We start from the raw sequence: 24817 nt of genomic DNA on the forward strand, positions 1-24817 counted from the left end.
GACCAGAAACAGTCCTGTCAGGAAACACACTGAACAGAAACAATTACCCACAAAACCCAAAGGAAAAACATGCTCCTTATGTGTGACTCCCAATCAGCAACAACGAACTTCAGCTGTGCCTGATTGGGAGCCACACACACACACGGCCCAAAACAAAGAAATACAAAAACATAGAAAAAGGAACGTAGAACGCCCACCCAATGTAACACCCTGGCCTAACCAAAATAAAGAACAAAAACCCCTCTCTATGGCCAGGGCGTTACACACGGAATCGTGGCTGAATGATGACATGGATATTCAGCTAGCGGGATATACGCTGCACCGGCAAGATAGAACAGCACACTCCGGGGGGCGTGGGGGGTGGTCTGTGCATATTTGTAAACAACAGCTGGTGCACGAAATCTAAGGAAGTCTCTAGATTTTGCTCGCCTGAAGTAGAGTATCTTGTGATAAAATGCAGACCACACTATTTGCCTAGAGAGTTGTCTGCTATACTTTTCGTGGCTGTTTATTTACCACCACAGACGGATACTGACACTAAGACCGCACTCAGTCAGCTGTATAAGGAAATAAGCAAACAGGAAACCGCTCACCCAGAGGCGGCACTGCTAGTGGCCGGAGACTTTAATGCAGGGAAACTTAAATCAGTTCTACCTCATTTCTATCAACATGTTAAATGTGCAACCAGAGGGAAAACAATTCTAGATCACCTGTACTCCACACACAGAGACGCGTACAAAGCTCTCCCTCGCCCTCCATTTGGTAAATCCGACCACAATTCTATCCGCCTGATTCCTGCTTACAAGCAAAAATTAAAGCAGGAAGCACCAGTGACTCGGTCTATAAAAAAAGGGTCAAGTGAAGCAGATGCTAAACTACAGGACTGTTTTGCTATCAGAGACTGGAACATGTTCCGGGATTCTTCCGATGGCATTGAGGAGTACACCACATCAGTTACTGGCTTTATCAATAAGTGCATCGAGGACGTCGTCCCCACAGTGACTGTACGTACATACCCCAACCAGAAACCATGGATTACAGGCAACATTCGCACTGAGCTAAACGGTAGAGCTGCCTCTTTCAAGGTGTGGGACTCTAACCCGAAGCTTATAAGAAATCCTGCTATGCCCTCCAACGAACCATCAAACAGGCAAAGCGTCAATACAGGGCTAAGATTGAATCGTACTACACCTGCTCCGACGCTCGTCTTATGTGGCAGGGCTTGCAAACTATTACAGACTACAAAGGGAGGCACAGCCGCGAGCTGCCCAGTGACACGAGCCTACCAGACGAGCTAAATCCCTTTTATGCTCGCATCGAGGCAAGCAACACTGAGGCATGCATGAGAGCATCAGCTGGTCCGGACAACTGTGTGATCATGCTCTCCATAGCCGACATGAGTAAGACCTTTAAACAGGTCAACATTCACAAGGCTGCGGAGCCAGACGGATTACCAGAACGTGTGCTCCGGGCATGTGCTGATCAACTGGCAGGTGTCTTCACTGACATTTTCAACATGTCCCTGACTGAGTCTGTAATACCAACATGTTGCAAGCAGACCCCCATAGTCCCTGTGCCCAAGAACACGAAGGCAACCTGCCTAAATGACTACATACCCGTCCGTAGCCATGAAGTGCTTTGAAAGGCTGGCAATGGCTCACATCAACACTTATCCCAGAAACCCGAGACCCACTCCAATTTGCATACCGCCCCAACAGATCGACAGATGATGCAATCTCTATTGCACTCCACATTCCCCTTTCCCACCTGGACAAAAGGAACACCTATGTGAGAATGCTATTCATTGACTACAGCTCAGCGTTCAACACCATAGTACCCTCAAAGCTCATCACTAAGCTAAGGATCGAGGGACTAAACACCTCCCTCTGCAACTGGATCCTGGACTTCCTGACAGGCCGTCCCCAGGTGGTGAGGGTAGGTAGCAACACATCTGCCACGCTGAACCTCAACACTGGAGCCCCTCAGGGGTGTGTGCTCAGTCCCCTCCTGTACTCCCTGTTCACCCACAACTGCATGGCCAGGCACGAGTCCAACACCATCATTAAGTTTGCAGACGACACAACAGTGGTAGGCCTGACCACCGACAACGATGAGACAGCCTATAGGGAGGAGGTCAGAGACCTGGCCGGGTGGTTCCAGAATAACAACCTATCCCTCAACATAACCAAGACTAAGGAGATGATTGTGGACTACAGGAAAAGGAGGACCGAGCACACCCCCATTCTCATCGACGGGGCTGTAGTGAAGCAGGTTGAGAGCTTCAAGTTCCTTGGTGTCCACATCACCAACAAACTAACATGGTCCAAACACACCAAGACAGTCGTGAAGAGGGCACAACAAAGCCTATTCCCCCTCAGGAAACTAAAAATATTTGGCATGGGTCCTCAGATCCTCAAAAGGTTCTACAGCTGCAACATCGAGAGCATCCTGACTGGTTGCATCACTGCCTGGTATGACAACTGCTCGGCCTCCGACCGCAAGGCACTACAGAGGGTGTACGGCCCAGTACATCACTGGGGCTAAGCTGCCTGCCATACAGGACCTCTACACCAGGCGGTGTCAGAGGAAGGCCTTAAAAATTGTCAAAGACCCCAGCCTCTCCAGTCATAGACTGTTCTCTCTACTACTGCATGGCAAGCGGTACCAAAGTGCCAAGTCTAGGACAAAAAAGGCTTCTCAACAATTTTTACCCCCAAGCCATAAGACTCCTGAACAGGTAACCAAATGGCTAGCCGGACTATTTGCATTGACCACCCCATTTTTAAGCTGCTGCTACTCTGTTTATTATCTGTGCATAGTCACTTTACCTCTACCTACTTGTACATATTACTTCGACTAACCTGTGTCCCTGCACATTGACTCTGTACCGGTACCCCCGGTATATATTTCCTCGTTACTGTTATTTTATTGTTGCTCTTTAATTATTATTTAAAAAAAATCATTTGTATTTATTGTTTACTTCAGTTTATTTAGTAAATACTTACTTAACACTTATTTATTTCTTAAAACTGCATTGTTGGTTAAGGGTTTGTAAGTAAGATTTCACTGTAAGGTCGACACCTATTGTATTCGGCGCATGTGACAAATATAATTTGATTTGATTTGAAATCTGTGTGGCCCTCCTTTGAATTTCGCAATCCCAGTGTGGCCCTCAAACCAAAAAGTGTGCCCACTCCTGCTTTAAAGGAATAGTGCCATAATGCCAGAGTCAGATGAACACATGGATACTATTTTTATGTCCCTGCATGCAGTTTGAAGGAAGTTAAAGGTAATTTCGCAAGCCATTGCTAACTAGTGTTAGCGCCATGACGTGAATTCTACTGGAACATGGGGCTTAATTGCCAAAATCTCTTGTTATCCCTATAATAATAAGAGAATAAAGCAGAACGGCAATACTAAGGTGAGGAACTAGGTGCAATAGAATAGGATGGAACAGAGTTTAAGGTAATTGAAGTGTATTGGTTGTAATTGGTTCAGGGACCTCCTGGTGTGACCTTACCTGGGACAGTGGGAGAGAGCGGGCTGCCAGGGCTACGGGTGAGTCTCATTGGTTGAACCAATTATCAACATATTTCAGCTATTATTCAGGCATTTACTACACACATTATACTATACAGATTATTATAACAAGAACGTGTTTAGTAATGGCTTAATTACATATTTCTAAAATGCAATTTTTCTAAAATGGTTGTCCTTTAGGGTGAGAGGGGAGACAAGGGTCCTGCAGGCATCAAAGGGGACAGGGTGAGTAAAGTCACTTAACACACAACGTTACTCAACATTCACAGACACAGTGATCAGGGAAGTTATTGTGTGTGTGTTTGTCTCGTTGAAATAGGGAGCTGCTGGAGAAAATGGGGAGCCTGGAGAAGATGTGAGTCATTTGACATTTTGTAACATCAAATATTTCACATATCTAACAGATGTCACTCTTACTAAATTCTCCATCCACTTTCTCTCTCTCAGGGGGGCAGAGGACCAGCAGGGCCTAAAGGAGACAAGGTAATACACATCACCAGCTGATTCCCTGTGTCTGTGTTTCCCTGGCTGTTAACCATGTGACAGTACTGACAGGAAATGTGTTGCAGGGAGAGAGAGGCATCGGACTGGCAGGGCCTCCTGGTCAGCTGGGACCTCAAGGGTTAAATGTTAGTATCATGGACTTGACAATACATCTAAATGTTCTCATAAACACATAAATCATATAAATGATGTAGCTATGTTCATATTAACATATGCAGACTTCTCAGTCTCATCTTCCCTGAGCTAAACATCTCCATAACTACACCATTGCCACAGTGAATGTGAACCCCTCTATGTTTGTGTTTTAGGGGGACACAGGTCTCCCGGGCCCAGCAGGCCCTCCAGGAGCCCAGGGCGTAGCAGGGACCCCTGGTCTGGCCGGCCTGAGAGGAGAGAACGGAACTCCAGGACCCCCAGGACCTCTAGGACCCAGGGTGAGAGTGCCTATATCGCCACAATACTATAGTTATTACATGGGTGACTGGTGTGGTCTTTTTAGCCCTGCTCTGTGTGGAATGTTTATGTTGTATGTTGTCTCATCTCCAGGGTATCCAAGGCTTTACTGGTCAGGCAGGGACCCCTGGAGCTCCTGGGCCTCCCGGACCCCCTGGCCTAGTTGTGAGTGACTTTGGATTGCATCATGAGTGAGAGTGAGTGAGAGTGAGTGAGTGAGTGAGTGAGTGAGTGAGTGAGTGAGTGAGTGAGTGAGTGAGTGAGTGAGTGAGTGAGTGAGTGAGTGAGTGAGTGAGTGAGTGAGTGAGTGAGTGAGTGAGAGAACCCACTAGGCAGAAACTGGTTAAATCTTCGTTGTTTCCACGTCATTTCCACCTAAGAAGTCAGTGTGATGACTTTGAAACAAGGTGGGAAACTAATTGGATTTGCAAAAAGTCATTAATGTAACAGCATGTCATATTTTTTTCACCCAACTTTTAAACTAAATCCAAAGACATTGTGAAATGTTTTGTTGAATTCACGTTAGTTGACAACTCAACCAAATGTAAATCAAAGCTAGACATTAAACTGACGTCTTTGCCCAGTGGGAAAGACTTTGTGTGTTTGCGTTTTTGTGATGTAAGTGTTCATGATCAGTATACTGTTTTTTCCATACCAGGGTTCACCGGGCACTGCTGGAGGCAAAGGGGATAAGGTGAGTTAACAACGAGATAAACACGTCTTCTATACTGTATAATATCTTATCAAATATGATGTTGATGCTCATAAATCCCCTCTTTAGGGAGCGATTGGAGCCGGAGTACCTGGATTGAGAGGCGAGAGAGGAGACCCAGGACCCAGGGTAAAATCACATCACCATTTCAGTTTGAATTTCAATTGTATCTAATTTTGAAAGTTACGTGTTGTATTGAAGATTTGTGTGTGTGTGTTGCGGGATTTACAGATCTATGTGTCTGATGTTTGCAGGGGGAGGAGGGTCGAGGTGGTCAGAACGGGGAGAGAGGACCAGCGGTAAATCTCTTGCCTAATGTTAACATCACTGTCTTTTTACTGGGAAAGTAATTCTGCTTTGAAAGTTGATCAACTTGTAAACTCACTTTTGAGAAATTGGCCTTTGAATGTGTTGGTATCTAGTGAAGAGCTCTTCTTTGTCTACACACTCTGGCCGATGATTTGATTACCTATGGATAACATGAAAACAGCCCAATTTCATTACGCTTCTTTGCAGACGTTTACTGACACCCAGCCATATTCAACGCGTGATGTACACTTTAGCTTAAGACATGTAGCTAGCTAGGTAAACGATGAACCTAGCTAGGTAAATAATGTGTAAAATCACACGTCATGTAAAGTTAGCTAACGAGCCAGCCAGCTAACGTTAGCTAGTTAAACAACAATGCACATAGTGCCAACTCATGTCGTTACTACACTGCATGAATATGCTGGGAACTAACCATCCAGGTTCAATGTTAGCTAGGTAACATTAGGCTCTAACTAGCGAAGCAAACAGCGGTGGGATATGAAAAACAACGTAATCTAAGAAGCCAGCCAGCTAACGTTAGCTAGTTGGCTAACAGTACACTTTAGCTTAAGACATGCAGCTAGCTAGATAGGTAAACAATGAACCTAGCTGAGTAAACAACGTGTAAAATCACACATCACGTAACGTTAGCTAACGAGCCAGCCAGCTAACGTTAGCTAGTTTAATAACAATGAACATAGTGCCAAATCATGTCGTTACTACACTGCATGAATATGCTGGGAGCTAACCAACCAGGTTCAATGTTGCTAGCTAACATTAGGCTTTAACTAGCAAAGCAAACAGCTCAGGGATATGAATAATAACGTCAGCTAGGGAGCCAACCAGCTAACGTTAGCAAGCTAGCTAGATAACAGTACACTTTAGCTTGAAATGAAACCACTTTCTGTCAAAATTAGAAATGTGTAATATATGAAAATGTAGCTAGCTAACGCTCGATATCTTACCTGTATACATCATCATGCATGATGGATGCGTCTCCTTGTCATGGATGACATGTGCCACAGTTGCCCTTATTTTGAAGCTCTAATCCGGATACAGGTGTTTTCTCCATCTCTTTAGCTATCATACTCTAATTCCACTGATTTCAAAACTTGATCCTCCAGAGAGTTTCCTGAATCGGGTCACAAATGGCAATTCATCATGACCAATTTTGATTCTACCGCCTATATGGTGTTTATTTATTTGTGTTTGTTTACTATTAGAGGTCATTGGCCCATTCCTCGATATTGATCCAACTTAATAGAGAGAGTGAAAATGAGAGAAAGCATGTGGGAAGGCTGAAGTGGACATAGATTGAGCTAAAAAAAAAACTGTAAAAACGATGTTGCTTAAGCAGTGCACAAATAACTCAAACGAAAGGAAAAGTAATGAAAGCAAAAGACGTCAGCATCATCGTCAGCATCATCATCAGCAGCATGCGTATACAGTTCAATCGTTTCACTCTCCATCCCTAGTATACCTTGATTGTAGGAATCAATGCAATCCATTATTGTCATGCCCATTACCGCTCCAAACATAGAACATAGGTATATCCTGTTTCTCTGAACATATCACTAGTAATGCAGTAGATCTGTCCTTACGATATGTTTTATCCTCCACTTTAATTTAATGATATTGACCTTGTACTACATAGCTCTTTTAAAAGCTGCCAGCCAGGCTCTGACCCTCTTCACTTCCGGTACATCAGTCCTACTGAGAGTAAGGCTTTTGTTCTAGGCTGAGAAAACTAAGCCTGGTCCTTTGTAGATCAGTTGGTAGAGCGTTCAATTCCCGGGACCACGCATACGAAAAAATGTATACATGTATGATTGTAAGTCACTTTGTATAAAAGCATCTGCTAAATGACATATATATATATATGAAACTCTTCACCCTAGCTCTCATCTGGAACATACTCAGCCTCTCTCACATTAGTTGCCTGGTAACCTCTAGAAAGGGGGTTGGATATTGTAGAGTGCCAATGGCATTCCATTTTAAACTCAGGTGAGAAACAGCCAGCAACTCTTCTATTATAGTACAGTCCTTCCTCATACAGGAGAGTGCTAGTCAGTGTGGATATAGAGAGCTATTTATTGCAGTTCTGGATGATTTAAACCATAATGGTGATGATTGCTGTTGAGGATGTGCATGTGGGAGTACAAATGTTGGGATTTCTGTGTGTGTTCTGTACTTGATAAATGTATTCCTCTGTGTGTGTGGTGTGTGTGTTCTGTACTTGATAAATGTATTCCTCTGTGTGTGTGGTGTGTGTGTTCTGTACTTGATAAATGTATTCCTCTGTGTGTGTGATGTCTGTGTTCTGTACTTGATAAATGTGTTCCTCTGTGTGTGTGGTGTGTGTGTTCTGTACTTGATAAATGTATTCCTCTGTGTGTGTGATGTGTGTGTTCTGTACTTGATAAATGTATTCCTCTGTGTGTGTGGTGTGTGTGTTCTGTACTTGATAAATGTATTCCTCTGTGTGTGTGGTGTGTGTGTTCTGTACTTGATAAATGTATTCCTCTGTGTGTGTGGTGTGTGTGTTGCGCTCGCGTGTGTCTGTGTGTGTTCACCAGGGCTCTCCAGGTGGCAAAGGAGGCAGGGGAGATAAGGTGAATATTGTGAATATTATTATTAGATTATTATATTTTGCATCATGCTTCTCTCTCTCTCTCTCTCTCTCTCTCTCTCTCTCTCTCTCTCTCTCTCTCTCTCTCTCTGTCCACAGCATTCTGCTCATGTAAAATAGTGAATCAAATTGACATGCCTGACTAGTGAGTCCTACTCTCAATATATTTCAGGGTGAATTGGGGCTGCAAGGTGGCAAAGGAGAAAAGGTATGAATTTTAATGTGTGATGAGTAATATTGTTTGTGTGCTCGTGCGTGGTAGAATAATGTGGAGAATCGCAGGAAAAGAGCAAAGGAGAGACAATGAGAATAAAACCGTTAAAATAAAAAAGTTGTGAAAATAATTACAGAAAACGACATATACTGCTCTGCCTAACAGTGATGTTGTCCCCTTTCAGGGTGATACTCTCCTGGTGGGAGGACCTACAGGAGAGAAAGGAAATAAAGGAGAGACGGTGAATGAACCTCTCTGCCTTAAATACCCCACAACACTTATTATTGACTAATCTAATAAACAATTGATCACAAAAATACCTCAGAGCACCAAGTATTGACTATGACACTACTAATCTCTCTGTGCTTCTGTGTGTGTGCATGTGCAGAATGGTCATTTACAACTGTTGTTCTCTTCTTTATCAGGGTGACCGAGGGCCCAAAGGGGTGCAGGGGGAGAAAGGCTTGAAAGGCAATGACGGCCCAGCTGGGGAGCAGGTGAGGTTGGCCTTGACAATGACACCATTGGAGTTTTCAAGAGCATAAACAGATCTGGGAGCAGGCTATTAATAACAGGTTTGTAACTGTGTGTTTGTAACTGTGTGTGTGTGTGTGTGTGTGTGTGTGTGTGTGTGTGTGTGTGTGTGTGTGTGTGTGTGTGTGTGTGTGTGTGTGTGTGTGTGTGTGTGTGTGTGTGTGTGTGTGTGTGTGTGTGTGTGTGTGTGTGTGCGCATGTCTCCACAGGGTCTGAGGGGTGAGCCAGGAGACAGGGGCTCTACAGGGTTCCAGGGAGCCAGAGGTCCAGGAGGACAGAAGGTGACTACATGACCTGATCTGTGTCAATGCTTTCATCAAAACTGCTGTGTCATCTATGTCAGAACCAATGGCATCAATAGTCAATCAATATTCATCAATGTCATAATGTCCTCTGTGTATTATGGATGACATTGCACACAGTTTTCCCACCCATCGTGTGAGAATATATTATCACACAACAGTGTACCCTGTGAAAATGAACAGTGTATTTCTCAGACTGGATGCTGTAGGTGACCCATTAAAAATGCAATGTTTTAATGGGTTTGTCTTTGTGTCTGAAGGGAGAGGCGGGACAGCCTGGTGTACCTGGAGAATCAGTGAGTCTCCCATTTCACCCTCAGTTATGAAAACAATGTGTACTTTTTCCTGACCACATGAACTGAAAATCTCTATTATAGCCTATAACTAGGATCCAAAGTTCTTCCTGGTCTGGTCACATGGTCAGGAAAAACTCCTAGCCCCATGACTAACTCCACATTTACTCTCCTGTTGGTGGATAAAAGCCTCTGGTCGATTGTGTGTGTTCTCCCAGGGTACACCAGGAAAAGATGGAATGCCAGGCTTTAGAGGGGATAAGGGAGACGTGGGAATAACTGGAATGCGTGGAATTAAGGTTTGTACTCACGTGTGTTTGTGTGTGTGTATGCAGCGCGATGTATCTTATTTGTGTACGTGTCTGGCACTAAATGTGAAGAAGTTTAGTGCCAACCTTGAGATGTCCTCTAAGCGACTGCCAGCCTCCCAGATGATGCCACTGGGTCATAACGCTTCAATGGTTCCAAATTGACGTCACGTTGTGGAGGATTAGTTGAAATTCAGATGGAAATTGATTTTCATCCTCATATATTCTATAAATACCTTTAATGACTGTTGGAAATATAACTAGTGTGTTTCTCTGGCATTCTGACAGACTAATTGCAGAACCCTCTAACCTTCCTACTGTGTGAATCACTGTCCTCTTAAGTAGAGGCAAAGTGTGTCTGAGGAAAACTTTGAGATGTGTTCTGTGTTTTCTTCACATGACCTTGCCACACTAACGGCAATATAATCACAGCATGATAATCTGGGTTTAGAAATGACTAATCCAGACAGCACAATATCTGCCAGCCCACTCAGTCTCACCATGCTATCAAACCCCCTCAATTTCCTCTTATCTGTCACTTGCTATTATTCTCCACAAATCACCCAGTTACTCATCCTTTAATCCATCCAGGATTCAGCGATCGCAATTTTTTTGCTAAATCAACAATATCCTGCATATTATGCGAAGGCTTGTGAATCTGACCGATCATTGCGCTATTTGTGCATAAAGCAGTCAAATCATTGCAATATTATTGCAAAAAAATGACCCATCACCACAGTACAAAAACAGGGCTTGTGTTTTCAACCAATCACACACATTTACTGCATGATATGGTTCAATCAAGCCACACGTCAACAAACTTTTTCCCTCGTCAGCTCATTTTTGCAATACATTTGTCAAAATCATAACATTGTCATATTTTTTTCCTGCAAACATTGTCAAGTATTTTTTCCTGCAAATATCACCAAAACATCCTGTGAAATCCTGGATGGACTGCTTTAAGTCTTTTAAGACTGAAACAGTGGTCTGTTCATGATCCAACTCAGTTCTGCTGGTCACTGTGACAAGCCCATGTTGACCCCCACTCAACACAGACCGGATCTGACCAGCTGGTTGTTATTGGCAACCATCTGATTGAAGGTTGTTATTGATGAGTCACTTGGTGAATGAGGGGTTGTGTGCATTAGGCTGGCTTTTCTTGGCAGCTGAAAGGATTGTAAAATCTATCTATAAGCTTTCTTTCATTCTGAATTGGCAGTTTGGAGCAGTTTGTCCCACTTTGACTGACAGGGTCCCTCATCTGGCTCTCTGACTAACTAACTAACTGATCGTTTCCAGGGTGACCGAGGATCAAAGGGGGCGTGTGGATCAGACGGACCGAAAGGAGAAAAGGTACAGTGGGAGAGAGAGAAGGAGGGATGAGGAGGGGAGAGGGAAAGAAATGACAGGAAGTTACATTTAATCAACTTTATTTATCCAGAGGAGCCATTATTGTAGTTGCATGGTAAGTTTTATAATGAAAGTCTTTCATAACCACTGTAACTATGACCTCTCTCACTTTAGTTGTTAATGAGAACATTTTATAAGATTAACAGTAGGGGATGCACCATGCTGTGTCTTTCTAATGACCTGGCTCTGTGTGTGTTCAGGGAGATTCAGGGATCCATGGGAGGTCAGGGTTGCCTGGAAGGAAAGGTGAGCAGGTAAGAATTATCCCATGAAGTACACTATAACCTAATGTTTAAAGGGCTCTGAACAGTACACCATTGTCTGATATCTGGAATTTGGTATTACAACTGTATTTTCAGCCTTATCAGCAAAGGGTAGACATGTTACCAGGTATTGTACCTGTGTGTTTCAGGGAGACTTGGGGCCTCCAGGGGCCATTGGAACCCCTGGCAAGGAGGGACTGATCGGCCCCAAGGTATTTGTCTTTGTATGGTGTCTGTGTGTGCGTGTGTACTTAATTGTGTGTGTATCAAGAGAACTGTGTGTTAATGTGTTACTTAATCTCTGTGTGTTTGTAGGGTGACCGAGGCATTGATGGAGTACTAGGACCCAAAGGAACGCAGGGAGAGAAGGGCGAAAGGGTGAGTCTTTAACCACAATTGAATCCACTCATGAAGTGCAGATCGGCACAAATACTCTGAATGTGACCACAGCCAAACCGCAAGCTGACCACTGACTGTAGATGTAGGGGAGAGTGGGGTAAGTTGAGCCAGTGGGGTAGGTTGAGACACCCTTGTTTCTAGGAAACCATACACAAAATGATTCATTTGACCAAATATTTAGGAAGAATAATTTCATGGGGTCGGTGAAGGAATAAACCACATGGAAAAAGTGGTAAACAGATTTTACCAAGTCAAATTAATTCATTGTGTTAGAGGTTTCATGATGCTTGTATCTAAACCAAAGTAAATATTTTTAAGATTGTTCAATACATCAGGTAGGGTCTCTATAAGCTTCTATATGAGGCTCTAAACCTAGCATGAAAGTGCATCTTTGTAGCTGTGTGGGCTAATTTCGTAAAAATGTTTGCCTTGGGGTAAGTTGAGCCTTTGGCCATGGGGTAAGTTGAGCCAATGGCAAGTTACGGCATTATCACTGGGATATGAGGTAACAACAGGGCCTGGCCTATGTTAAAAGTGTTTTAAAAAAGTACAAAGTGTTTCTTAGGTGTTAAGCCTGTGTTAAAAGATGCTTAAAATGATTAAAAGACAAAAAAGCGAATGTGATTGTTTTCAATTGTGTTTGGGAAATAAAGACAGACATGGTTTTAAAAAGGTAGTGGTAATATTTAATTTAGTACAGAAATGTATGGGCTGCTTAACTTACCCTGTCCCGCGGATCAACTTAAACCTTACACGGGATAAGTTGTGCCAAGTGCAAGCTATGTTTTCAAAACTGTAATTTGACCATTCAGTCTGATTATTTCCTGGGATACACAACATCTTGAAATATATGTAGATATCTTTGTTAGAAAGAATGTGATATTATCCTTGACGGAGTGATGCTGAATATAAAAACTCTCTCAACTTACCCCACTCTCCCCTGCTGTATTTCAAGTCTGATGAAAACAACTGGTTGTAAATAGTATCTGACTGTGGCTCCCTTCCTCTACCTCTTCCTCTCTACAGGGCCCCTCGGGTATCCCTGGCCCTCCGGGCCCCACAGGAGTGGACGGGGCCTCTGGACTGACAGGGCCTCAGGGGCCCGCTGGAGCTAAGGGCCCAGAAGGGCTCCAAGGACAGAAGGTACTCACTTCCTTTGTTTGTTGATGCCACCTAGTTATGTTGTAAATTAAACATGGTCAATGTGATTGTTGTTGTTGTCAGGGGGAGAGGGGGCCTATTGGTCCTGCCAAGATTGGTCCACGTGGTATCCCAGGTATACCAGGAGAAAGAGGCGGGCAGGTGAGTGTCACCCTTCTACTGTGTGGTATGTCTGCTCATAGAGTATCTGACTGCAACTGTCCCCCAAGAACTCCTTCAAACTGGCCATAGAACAGACACAGCTCTGACACTGGGGGCCTTTTACTAAACATTATGCACTACATGGAACATTTGGGGACTTCAACATAAAATGTAGAAAAGGGTCAAATACAAGTTTTTGTGAAAAGGTTTTGTAAAGAAATTATATATTTAACCCCTGAAAAAAACAGCTGTTGTTCCTTTCCAGTGCTTATTTCTGGTCCTTTGAGCCAGATAGGTACCCAGTGCGTAGTACATCTGACCTTGGGGTTGTATAGCTATTAGTTTGCCCAACTGTTCTGAGAACAGTGTCTTTATGTCAGTCATGTGCTGTGTGTTCTAATACCTGTCTCTGCTGCAGGGCGAGTTGGGTCTAGATGGAGCCAAGGGAGACAGAGGAGAGCCAGGCTTGACGGTCAGTGCTTCACCTTGGCCTAAAGGGCCCAAATCTGCAGGTTCTACCACCAACCTGCCCACACACACATGCACAAACACACACACACATTATAATGTAGTCATGTCTCTCTGCCTGTCCCTTACTCTCCTCCTCTTCCCCTCCGGCTCTCTGTGGCAGGAGGATGAGATTCGTGCATACGTCCGCACAGAGATGAGCCAACACTGTGGTAAGTCTTAAAGTCACCTGCCAAAAACACAATGTCCCAATCTAACATGCTGGTGTTCTCAGTTCAACTTCAGTTCATCATCATCATCATCAAGTGAAACAAGTAATGGTGCTAACACATGTCTATTGAACGTAATGCGCCACGGAGTGTTATGCACATCCTCATCCATCTAGAACCTCTCAGTGCTGTTGACTGAAAGAGAGAGTAACATTCTATTTTCTCCTCCTTCTCTCTTTGTCTTTCAGCTTGTGGAGGTGAGTGGGCTCTGTCTGACACGGTCTGACACGTGGACTAGGTGGTTTAAGGGCTGTAGCAATAATTAGCTTTGACATGAACTATTCAATTAGATTAGCTTTATTATTAGTTGTATGTACTCAATGTGTTTTTGGTTCTGACATGTGTTCGTACTATATGTAGTCTTGGTTTTGTTGTCATGTGGTGTGGTCCATGTAGGTGTTCTACTCAGTGCTTGAAGTGGGCCAGTACAGAACTGACCTGTACAGAATATTGGCTCTAAAATATGATGAGTATCGGCAACTAAATATAAATAGTACCGGCACCCAAAATGAGAATCGGTACCTATTTCAGTCCACTTCAAGCACTGGCTGTAGTGTATGTTCTCATGTGTGTGTATATGTTAGTGTGTGTGGCTGCCTGTGGGTTTCGGTGGTGTCTGGTTGTTATGTTTGTGTTTTACTGACCAACCTGGATGTCCTGTTGTTTTTATGTTCCTGGACCCTCTTCCTTCCCCCCCTGTCCCCTGTTCCGGCCCGGCTCTCAGGTATTGTTGTGACAGAAACCCTGCCCAGCCCCAGGGTACGTCCTGCTCCAGAGCAACAGCTGGCCCGGAAGGGCAAGCAGGGCAAGGACGGTGAGTGTGTCCATCCATCCGTCCAACTGTCCTTCTATCCCTCATCACTCCTCTTGTCTGTCTGCCTGTTTGTGTGGATGTCTGTCTGTGTCCGTTGGTCTGTCTGTCTCTGTCTGTGTCCGTCGGTCTGTCTTAACAAACAGCCCAGGGGGATGCTGTGAACACTGTTTTCTCATCAATAATCTCTGAACATTAGGAATAATATGTCTGTCTATGACAGTTTTGCACACTTTTTAACTCTGTGTTTTGTCTGATTTTTAAAGTTAGGGGGTTTGTAAGTGGGGGTATTCCAGCTGAATAAAGGCCTTCGCCGTTCCTTGGTGGACTGAGCCCTTGGTGAAAGTCCAGCGTTGTGCTGTAGGAGTTGCGGTGGTCAGTGAGGGGTTGGGGGTTAGGTTTGTGACCGTTGTGGCGGCCCCTGCCCTGTGATATGTTGTAGGGCGTGAGCTGCGTGTAGTGGTGAACACCAACGACCCCGACTACGAACACTTCTACTCTATAGAGAGTTACGACGACCCCATGGCCATGGAGCAGAGCATCCACCTGACTCCCACTGCCAATCAGAGCCATGGTACGTCACACACGCACACCCTTAACCTTGGATCCAACCTCACACACTGAGGTCAGTCTAACACACAAACTCAACCTTGTATCCCTCTCACATACCCAGCCCAACCATCCACTTAACTAACCTTCAAGTACTAAACCCAGTCCCACACTAAGACCAACCCTGTTTCCCCTTCACACTCTGCTCTCAACATGCAGCTTCCTGGGTGTCTCTGTTGTGTTGATAGTGTGTTTGTATGTGTTGTGTACATTGGTCTGTTTCTAACCTGAGATACATGGGTATTTATTACAGCCTTGCAAATCTCTCATTTCCAACAATGGGGGATTTACATGAATTGTTCGATTATGTGCATGTTTCTCAAGTTAGGATTGTATTTGTTTGTGTTAATGTGTCTGAAGTGTTTCTGTTTTGTGTTGTTAGTGTGCTTATTACAGTATGTCTGTTGATAAATGTTCATGTTTGTTGTATGATTACGTGTCGGCAGGTGAGAGAGTCACTGTTGACCCTCTGAAAACAAAGAGGCCCAGGAGAGAGGTCAAAGGGCAAGGTAAACCCGCCCACTTCCTCCTCTCCACTACTGGGGTATTTCAAGGGCTTACTCCACCACCCCATCTCTGCATGTCATGGGCTTCTCCAGCGTGATGGGTTTTGATGTTCTGAAGAACACACATACACACTCGCAGAAGAAATATCCCAAATAATCAATTGAGATGTATTTTTATTTCTGTCGATAACAAATCAAAACACCAAAGAGAGAGCAGTTTATTGTGTATGGGCTGCGTCTCAATCCACCGCATCCACCAATGTCGGCCTTCTGCGTCTGCGGTGGAAGGTGACCGAGCTACAGCGGTGTTTGTCAGACCAGGAGGCATCCAGAAAATCAGTCTTCTCACGAAAACGTCTGTAGTGTCTGAGCGGTTTGGCATCAAAACTAATGTGAACACGCTCATGAACACGTACATTGTTTTGCTCTAGAACACCCATAAGACTCGTGTGACGGTAGCCCGGTACCAGTTAAAACATTTTATGGAAGTACAGTATATATGGAAGTAGTTTAGTGCCAAAAAAGGTGTTAAAATATGGGTCAAAAAAATAGAAATAATTTATTGATCTTTCTTATATCTCTCAGATATAGGACAGACACTTCAAAACACACTTAATATTTTTACTAGCTGTTTAACCTATTCATCTATGGCAAAGATACTTATATGTTTCCCTTTTCATCTGTGTTTGGTGTTAGCTAGTTACTGGCTAGCTAGGTCTCCAGCCAGCATGGAACAAAAGGGGGGAGGGTCATTCAAAACTCTGACGCAGTTGTCATGTCAACACATCTGTCAGTGCCGCTGTGAACTGCATCGAAAGAGACATGCCAATCGGGAAATGTATAAAAAGATATTACATCATTGATGCAATTTGGATGATGTTTGAGTTGCTTTGTGTGTCACCAAATTTGCTTGAGATGATTTGACATCCAATTTGCGTGACATAGGCGTTTCAAAGAACTGTCAGTCAAGGCGAGCTCATGAATCTCACTGAGCCTGTCTTTTCAAACTTCCAGGTAGTTAGCCATGAGCGTAAAAGTAGTTATCAGAATGACTGTTCAGGACTTTTAAACCTATGACCTGACCCATCACCTGTGTACTACTGCCACCCTAGTTTCCTACTCATGCTTTTAGTCCCTAAAACTGAAACTAAATAATATACAAATGAAATAGAAATATACAATCATAACTAAATAAAAACCAGCAAATCAGGTCTGAAAACGAACTGAAACAAAAAAGAATTTTAAATAAAAATCTAAAAATGAATCAAAATAAAACCAAATATAAAAACGCAAAAATATAATAACCTTGTTATGCGGGAAACAAGCATTCCATTCAAGCTAAACATTGGATATATAGTGTTTTGCAACTAAATCTATTGCAATACACATAACAAAAATTGAATTCAAAATCTGAGGACAGTAATATTTTACAAACACATAAAGGTACCCATAAGCATTAATCTCTGATTAAAAAACATAAATGTGAAACATTTGTGGATATAGCGTTTGGAAATAAACTCTTAAATTGTATGATCACTTATTTCATGATAATCACAGAATGTTTAGCAACTGTACAGTAACATTAATACTAATATCACATTCATCTAACAATCACCTACAGCTTACTGTAGCCTTTGAAGCTTGAACCCCTCACTGTGACTTTGCCTCTGTTCTGATTCCAGATTTTTGGTCTGTCCCTCTCTCTCTCTCTCTCTCTCACTCTCTCTGCATCTCTCTCTCTCTCTCTCTCTGCCTCTCTCTCTCTCTCTCTCTCTCTCTCTCTGCGTCTCTCTCTCTGCCTCTCTCTCTCTGCCGCTCTCTCTCTCTCTGCCACTCTCTCTCTCTGCCGCTCTCTCTCTCTGCCGCTCTCTCTCTCTCTGCCTCTCTCTCTCTCTCTGCCTCTCTCTCTCTCTCTGCACTCTCTCTCTCTCTGCATCTCTCTCTGCGTCTCTCTCTCGCTGCCTCTCTCTCTCTGCCTCTCTCTCTGCCGCTCTCTCTCTCTCTGCCGCTCTCTCTCTCTCTCTCTCTCTCTCTCTCTCTCTCTCTCTCTCTCTCTCTCTCTCTCTCTCTCTCTCTCTCTCTCTCTCTCTCTCTCTCTCTCTCTGCCTCTCTCTCTCCATCTGCCTCATTGTGTGTGTGTGTGATGTATTCCAGCTCCAGTGGATCCTTGTGTGTTGCCCCTGGAGGAGGGAAACTGTGGGAGATTTACTCTGCGCTGGTACTTTAACAGCCAGGTCCAGGCCTGCCGACCCTTCATCTACAGCGGCTGTGAGGGCAACGCCAACCGGTTCCTCCAGCAGGAGACCTGTGAGGAGCGCTGCCTTGGGGAGGACACAGGTACACACACACACACACACACACACACACACACACACACACACACACACACACACACACACACACACACACACACATGCATACAGTTAACTGGCTGTCACGTCCTGGCCAGTATAAGGGTTAATTGTCATTTTAGTTTGGTCAGGACGTGGCAGAGGGTATTTGTTTTATGTGGTTCAGGGTGGTGTGTTAGTTAGGAGGGCGTTTGATTTATTATTTCCGGGTTTTGAGTTATGGTCTATGTTGATGTATTTCTATGTGTAGTCTGGTTGATCTGTTTCTATGTTGAGTTAATTGGGGTGGACTTCCAATTGAAGGCAGCTGTGTGGTGTTGCCTTTGATTGGAAGTCCTATATTAGTTGGGTGTGTTTGTCTGTGTATTTGTGGGAGATTGTTCCGTGTTTAGTGTGTGTAAACCTAACAGGACTATCGTGCGTTCGTTTTTGTTATTTTGTATGTTCGTTTTGGAATTTATTAAAAGTTCAAAATGAACCATCTCAACTCTGCTGCATATTGGTCCTCATTTTCCGATGATGATTTCGCTATATCGTCCTCCGACTAAGAAATCCCTGACACTGGCAAAATAAAGGAAACACCAACGCAGTGTCTTAATAGGTTGTTGGGCCACCACGAACCTCTACAGAATCTCCCATAAGTGTTCAATTGGGTTGAGAGCTGGTGACAGACAGACAGACAGACACGCACGCACGCACACAGACAGATACACACTCCCCTATGCTCAACTGGCCATTTTTATACATTACCCTAAGCATGATGGGATGTTGATTGCTTAATTAACTCAAGAACCACCTGTGTGGAAGTGCCTGCTTTCCATATACTTTGTATTCCTCATTTACTCAAATGTTTCCTATATTTAGGTAGTTACCTGTACATTATGCTGAATACAGATACATTCATGCTACACATACACACGTACACACAAGCAAATATATATAAAAAAAAACAGCACGTTGTCTTTTGTTGCAGGTGATGTTCCTTTGAAGAAGGGGCGATGATGAACTGCATGTCATGACCACCTCTCCACCCTAAAGAATGTCAACAAATGTTTGTTTAATATTTAAAACTATAAACATTGGCAAGGTTTTGAATATATATATATATATAGCATTAATGGATCTTGTCTCATGGCCACAGGTCACATTGTTGATTTGCTTATTTATTTCAAGTACATTTATATTACATTAATTGCAGCCAAACATTTTAATCCCTCTCAGAATTACATCTAGCGATTACAGCAGTCCTGTATTACTGGAAGACAATGTTGTCCAAACATTGACACAACCTTACCACAGAAAGCAGGACCTGCCTTTGGTGGATGTACAGCTCATGAGTTCCAAATCTGTCCACTAAAGTACAGAGCTGTTCTGTATGTATGAAGAGGCACGCACAATACGTTATATAGTATGTTATAATATTTTGCCAATGTGATGTACATATAAATGTATATTTTTATTACCTGGGAAAAAGTGTTTTGTGTGCCCTAATGATTCATGTTAAACTCTGCATGTTTTTACCTGACAGAGGAAAGGTGCTATTTTAAAATGTATTTTTGTATTGCACTTTTCATTTGTTGTTTTCAAAGAAAAAACTAAAGTTAGTTTTTTCGTCAAGTTTAATGTTCAAATTGCAAAGGAACACACTCATGTTGGCTTGACAACATTAATCATTGTTTTATTAAATATATAAATTAACCAGAGAATTTGAACAAGAGTATTTCTACAATGTTTTTTTAATGAAAGAGACTTTTTGAAGTGGTAGTTTGTTTAGGGCTTGGGTCAGCACACTGGGATATATGATAATGTCGGTATAGCTGAGAAGCCAAGAGTTTTTCCTGGTCAGGTCACATGGTCAGGAAAGATTCCTGGCCTTAGTTTTAGCTATGTCATGTGCAGTTCCTGTACCTGAGTAAGGATGAATTATTGATGGCACCACCTGGAACGTAGAGAGGATGAGGATATTGATGATGACCATGTTGAGGCTGATACTTCGATCTGTTTACACTTCCCTCCTTCATATGTCTTTACTGTGTGTATGATGTGTGTTGAATGTTCTAATTCCAACGGAGAATGTTTTATTATTGAGAGGATGTTCTGTCTGTTGGGTGTGACTCATCCTCCCCTGGTCCTCTCTGTCTCTCTCTGTCTCTCTCTCTCTCTCTCTCTCTCTCTGTCTCTCTGGCTGTCTCTCTCTATCTCTCTCTCTATCTCTCTCTCTGTCGCTCTCTCTATCTCTCTCTCTGTCTCTCTGCCTGTCTCTCTTTATCTCTCTCTCTCTCTCTCTCTCTGTCGCTCTCTCTCTCTATCTCTCTCTATCTCTCTCTGTCTCTCTGCCTGTCTCTCTGTCTCTATCTCTCTCTCTCTCACTCTGTCGCTCTCTCTCTCTCTCTCTGTCTCTCTGTCTGTCTCTCTGTCTCTCTCTCTGTCTCTCTCTCTCTCTCTCTGTCTGTCTCTCTCTCTCTCTCTCTCTCTCTCTCTCTCCTCTGATTTCCCCTGGGGAGACACTTCAGGACAAGCCCTAAGACCTGGATGTGTTTTAGCATTCATTCATCACACTTCTCTGCACCCAGCCTTGCCCTCAATCTGCTCAGTTCCTCTGTCTATTACTGTTACTCAGGGTGTGTGTGTGTGTGTGTGTGTGTGTGTGTGTGTGTGTGTGTGTGTGTGTGTGTGTGTGTGTGTGTGTGTGTGTGTGTGTGTGTGTGTGTGTGTGTGCGTTGTCTATGGTACACTGCAAATTCTCCAGTGTTGAATCAACACTAAGAGTGTTAAGTTTAACACTATTCCAGTGTCTATATGGGTTCACACTCTTCAGTGTACTATTATCGCTTTGCTTAGTGCTGACGCTGTTCATCTTTCTCTGTCTAAGAAATGAACACCTATAGTGTTACATTAACTCGTTTTTTGATGTTTTAACACTGTCTGGTGTAAAACCCTAATTTGCATATTTCCCAGGGTGCCTTGCCTTTTCAAGTGAATTGTAGAGTTACCACCCATTACTTTATTTGTTAGTGACAGCGACATGGTTGTTAAATTTGTTCCTTTTAAAGTCCTGTGGCCGTCAAAAAGTGAGTTCCTTGGTTGACAATACATTACATACTTTGATGGACAAGTTTTACCCTAAACTCCTGGTTTACAGGTCACTCACATCAGGCACTGCAAGTACATCAGGCCCTGCAAATAACATTATGCTGGCTTGCAAAATGATGTGTCATTTTCATTTGAATCCAGCCAGAGTTAGGACTGATTTGATTAGTTTGTGAAAATCTATGTTATTTATCTTTGTCTAGCATAAGATTAATTAATCAATGTACATGCAAAAACATAGATATTTAAAACAATGCCCCCAAAAAATGCAGTAGCGTATGCTGGGAAATCTGATAATGATGAGCGTGGTTTTGATGGAAATGTTTTACTCTCCACAGAGTAAAACTGACACACCAGACTCTCACACTCAACACTGGTTATTAACACCAACACTGTTTTTTTTTTACTAGAAATGTTTCACTGAAAAATCAACACTAGCCAATTTGCTGTGTAGAGTAAATGTTTTCCTCTCCTTATATCTGATCAACAGCATCTGTCATTGAATCATACAGATTTTAGCAACCAGTGGTGCATACAGTAACATCTTCTGACCCTGCCTGATCAAGGGAGGGGGGGTTACCCTTCCCATGAGTCTCTGTCTGGGGGCTTCTTTGCCTGCTTTCCTCTGTGGTACCAACTTAGAGAGGAGAGGGGGGCTGTGGTACCTCTGAGAAAGGAGAGGGTGGCTGTGGTATCTCTGATAGAGGAGAGGGTTGCTGGGAGTCTGTGGTACCTCTGAGGAGAGAGGGGCTGGGGGGATGTGGTACCTCTGAGGAGAGGGGGGGCTGTGGTACCTTTGAGGAGAGAGGGGCTGGGAGGCTGTGGTATCTCTGAGGAGAGGGGCTGTGTGGCTGTGGTACCTCAGGAGAGGGGGGCTGGGAGGCTGTGGTACTTCTGAGGAGAGGGGGGGCTGGGGGGCTGTGGTACTTCTGAGGAGAGGGGGCTGGGGGGATGTGGTACCTATGAGGAGAGGGGGCTGGGGGGATGTGGTACCTATGAGGAGAGGGGGCTGGGGGGGATGTGGTACCTATGAGGAGTGGGGGGCTGGGGGGATGTGGTACCTATGAGGAGAGGGGGCTGGGGGGATGTGGTACCTATGAGGAGAGGGGGCTGGGGGGATGTGGTACCTATGAGGAGAGAGGGGCTGGGGGAATGTGGTACTTCTGAGGAGAGGGGGGCTGGGGTGCTGTGGTACTAATGAGAAAGGTAGAGCAGAAGCGCGAAAGAGGGAGAGAGCAATGATGTGGTGCACATATGTGAACTAGTACGCAATTTAAAGAAAACATTTCTTTAAGTTTCGGGAACATTGTGTGGATATGACAAGAGAGAGATTCCCAAAACACAAAATCTGTCCAGTTGTGATAACATTGTTATAATTTTTATATCAAGGTACACGAAACATTCCCTCAATGGCCTTTGAATGTTATTCATATGTTCCCAGAATTATAAAATTAAGTTTTGAACAGTCCATGAAGATTTCTTTCATGTGTCAGTGTTAATTTAATGTTGATGAAGATAGTTACAGTATACAACAATCCATGTAGACACACATATATGGCAATAATTTGGAATCACATGACAATTTATTAGACATTTATTGTACAAACATAATTTTACCGTATTTTGTTGATAGTCATGAGCAGGGATAAAACCTGGGAGCTTTGGAGTGTTATCTCTGGAATTAATCCACTGCAACACTGACATGGGACTAACACAAACATTTACTCTGGTACCAAAACATTTTGGCAGCATTGAAGGACCCCAAGAACACAGTGGCCTCCATCCTTCTTGAATGGAAGAAGTTTGGAACCACCAAGACTCTTCCTAGAGCTGGCCACCCGGCCAAACTGAGCAATCTGGAGAGAAGTACCTTGGTCAAGGAGGTGACCAAGAACCTGATGGTCACTCTAACAGCTCTAGAGTTCCTCTGTGGAAATGGGAGAACCTTCCATAAGGACAATCATCTCTGCAGCACTCCACCAATCAGGCCTTTGTGGTAGAGTGGCCAGACGGAAGGCACTCCTCAGTAAAAGGCACATGATAGCCAGCATTGGAGTTTGCCAAAAGGCACCTAAAGACTCTCAGACCATGATAAACAAGATTCTGTGCTCTGATGAAACCAGATTGAACTCTTTGGCCTGAATGCCAAGCGTCACATCTGGAGGAAACCGTGGCACCATCCCTACGGTGAATCATGGTGGTGGCAGCATCCAGCTGTGTGCATGTCCTTGAGTGGCCCAGCCAGAGCCCGGACTTGAACCTGATCGAACATCTCTGTAGAGAGCAGAAAATAGCTGTGCAGCAAAGCTCCCATCCAACCTGACAAAGCTTGAGAGGATCGGCAGAGAAGAATGGGAGAAACTCCCCAAATATAGGTGTGCCACGCTTGTAGCGCCATACCCAAGAAGACTCGAGGCTGTAATCACTGCCAAAGGTGCATCAACAAAGTACTGAGTAAAGAAAGAGTCTGAATACTTACAGTTGAAGTCAGAAGTTTACATACACCTTAGCCAAATGTATTTAAACTCAGTTTTTCGCCATTCCTGACATTTATTCCTAGTAAAAATTCCCTGTTTTAGGTCAGTTAGGATTACCACTTTATTTTAAGAATGTGAAATGTCAGAATAATAGTAGAGAGAATGATTTATTTCAGCTTTCATTTCTTTCATCACATTCGCAGTGGGTCAGAAGTTTACATACACTCAATTAGTATTTGGTAGCATTACCTTTAAATTGTTTAACTTGGGTCAAATGTTTTGGGTAGCCTTCCACAAGCTTCCCACAATAAGTTGGGTGAATTTTGGCCCATTCCTCCTGACAGAGCTGGTGTAACTGAGTCAGGTTTGTAGGCCTGCTTGCGGGCACACGCTTTTTCAGTTCTGCCCACAAATTTTCTATAGGATTTAGGTCAGGCTTTGTGATGGCCACTCCAATACCTTGACTTTGTTGTCCTTAAAGCCATTTTGCCACAACTTTGGAAGTATGCTTGGGGTCACTGTCCATTTGGAAGACCCATTTGCGACCAAGCTTTAACTTCCTGACTGATGTCTTGAGATGTTGCTTCAATATAGCCACATCATTTTCCTCCCTCATGATGCCATCTATTTTGTGAAGTGCACCAGTCCCTCCTGCAGCAAAGCATCCCCACAACTTGATGCTGCCACCACCACCGTGCTTCACGGTTGGGATGGTGTTCTTCAGCTAGCAAGCCTCCCCCTTTTTCCTCCAAGCATAATAATGGTCATTATGGCCAAACAGTTCTATTTTTGTTTCATCAGACCAGAGGACATTTCTCCAAAAAGTACGATCTTTGTCCCCATGTGCAGTTACAAACCGTATTCTGGCTTTTTTATGGCGATTTTGGAGCAGTGGCTTCTTCCTTGCTGAGCGGCCTTTCAGGTTATGTCAATACAGGGCTCGTTTTACTGTGGATATAGATAATTTTGTAACGGTTTCCTTCAACATCTTCTAAAGTCATTTTCGGGAATTTTCCAAGCTGTTTAAAGGCACAGTCAACTTAGTGTATGTAAACTTCTGACCC

General features: G+C 43.6%; 1 protein-coding gene across 7 annotated transcripts in view; it reads left to right on the plus strand.

Annotated features, from left to right (window-relative positions):
• The window catches only part of LOC106565565 (collagen alpha-1(VII) chain-like), a 99256-nt gene extending 79367 nt beyond the window's left edge, over window positions 1-19889 (plus strand). For 3 of the 7 annotated variants that reach the window (XM_014132828.2, XM_014132827.2, XM_014132832.2), the window contains 31 exons: window positions 3499-3558; window positions 3721-3765; window positions 3860-3895; window positions 3988-4023; window positions 4110-4169; window positions 4353-4478; window positions 4591-4662; window positions 5156-5191; window positions 5279-5338; window positions 5464-5508; window positions 8095-8130; window positions 8320-8355; window positions 8546-8602; window positions 8787-8858; window positions 9105-9176; window positions 9458-9493; window positions 9709-9789; window positions 11098-11151; window positions 11409-11462; window positions 11621-11683; window positions 11787-11849; window positions 12897-13013; window positions 13095-13172; window positions 13591-13644; window positions 13804-13852; window positions 14098-14106; window positions 14634-14723; window positions 15163-15294; window positions 15776-15838; window positions 17990-18172; window positions 19160-19889. In XM_014132828.2, coding sequence (XP_013988303.2) covers window positions 3499-3558; window positions 3721-3765; window positions 3860-3895; window positions 3988-4023; window positions 4110-4169; window positions 4353-4478; window positions 4591-4662; window positions 5156-5191; window positions 5279-5338; window positions 5464-5508; window positions 8095-8130; window positions 8320-8355; window positions 8546-8602; window positions 8787-8858; window positions 9105-9176; window positions 9458-9493; window positions 9709-9789; window positions 11098-11151; window positions 11409-11462; window positions 11621-11683; window positions 11787-11849; window positions 12897-13013; window positions 13095-13172; window positions 13591-13644; window positions 13804-13852; window positions 14098-14106; window positions 14634-14723; window positions 15163-15294; window positions 15776-15838; window positions 17990-18172; window positions 19160-19188 — 2004 coding nt within the window. In that variant the 3' untranslated portion in view covers window positions 19189-19889. The remainder of the gene's footprint in view (window positions 1-3498; window positions 3559-3720; window positions 3766-3859; window positions 3896-3987; window positions 4024-4109; window positions 4170-4352; window positions 4479-4590; window positions 4663-5155; window positions 5192-5278; window positions 5339-5463; window positions 5509-8094; window positions 8131-8319; window positions 8356-8545; window positions 8603-8786; window positions 8859-9104; window positions 9177-9457; window positions 9494-9708; window positions 9790-11097; window positions 11152-11408; window positions 11463-11620; window positions 11684-11786; window positions 11850-12896; window positions 13014-13094; window positions 13173-13590; window positions 13645-13803; window positions 13853-14097; window positions 14107-14633; window positions 14724-15162; window positions 15295-15775; window positions 15839-17989; window positions 18173-19159) is intronic. The other 4 variants (XM_014132829.2, XM_014132830.2, XM_014132831.2 and 1 more) reach the window with 4 other exon arrangements.
• Window positions 19890-24817: the final 4928 nt, after the last annotated feature.

This window comes from Salmo salar, chromosome ssa12 (genome assembly GCF_905237065.1).
Source record: "Salmo salar chromosome ssa12, Ssal_v3.1, whole genome shotgun sequence".
Classification (NCBI taxonomy): domain Eukaryota; kingdom Metazoa; phylum Chordata; class Actinopteri; order Salmoniformes; family Salmonidae; genus Salmo; species Salmo salar.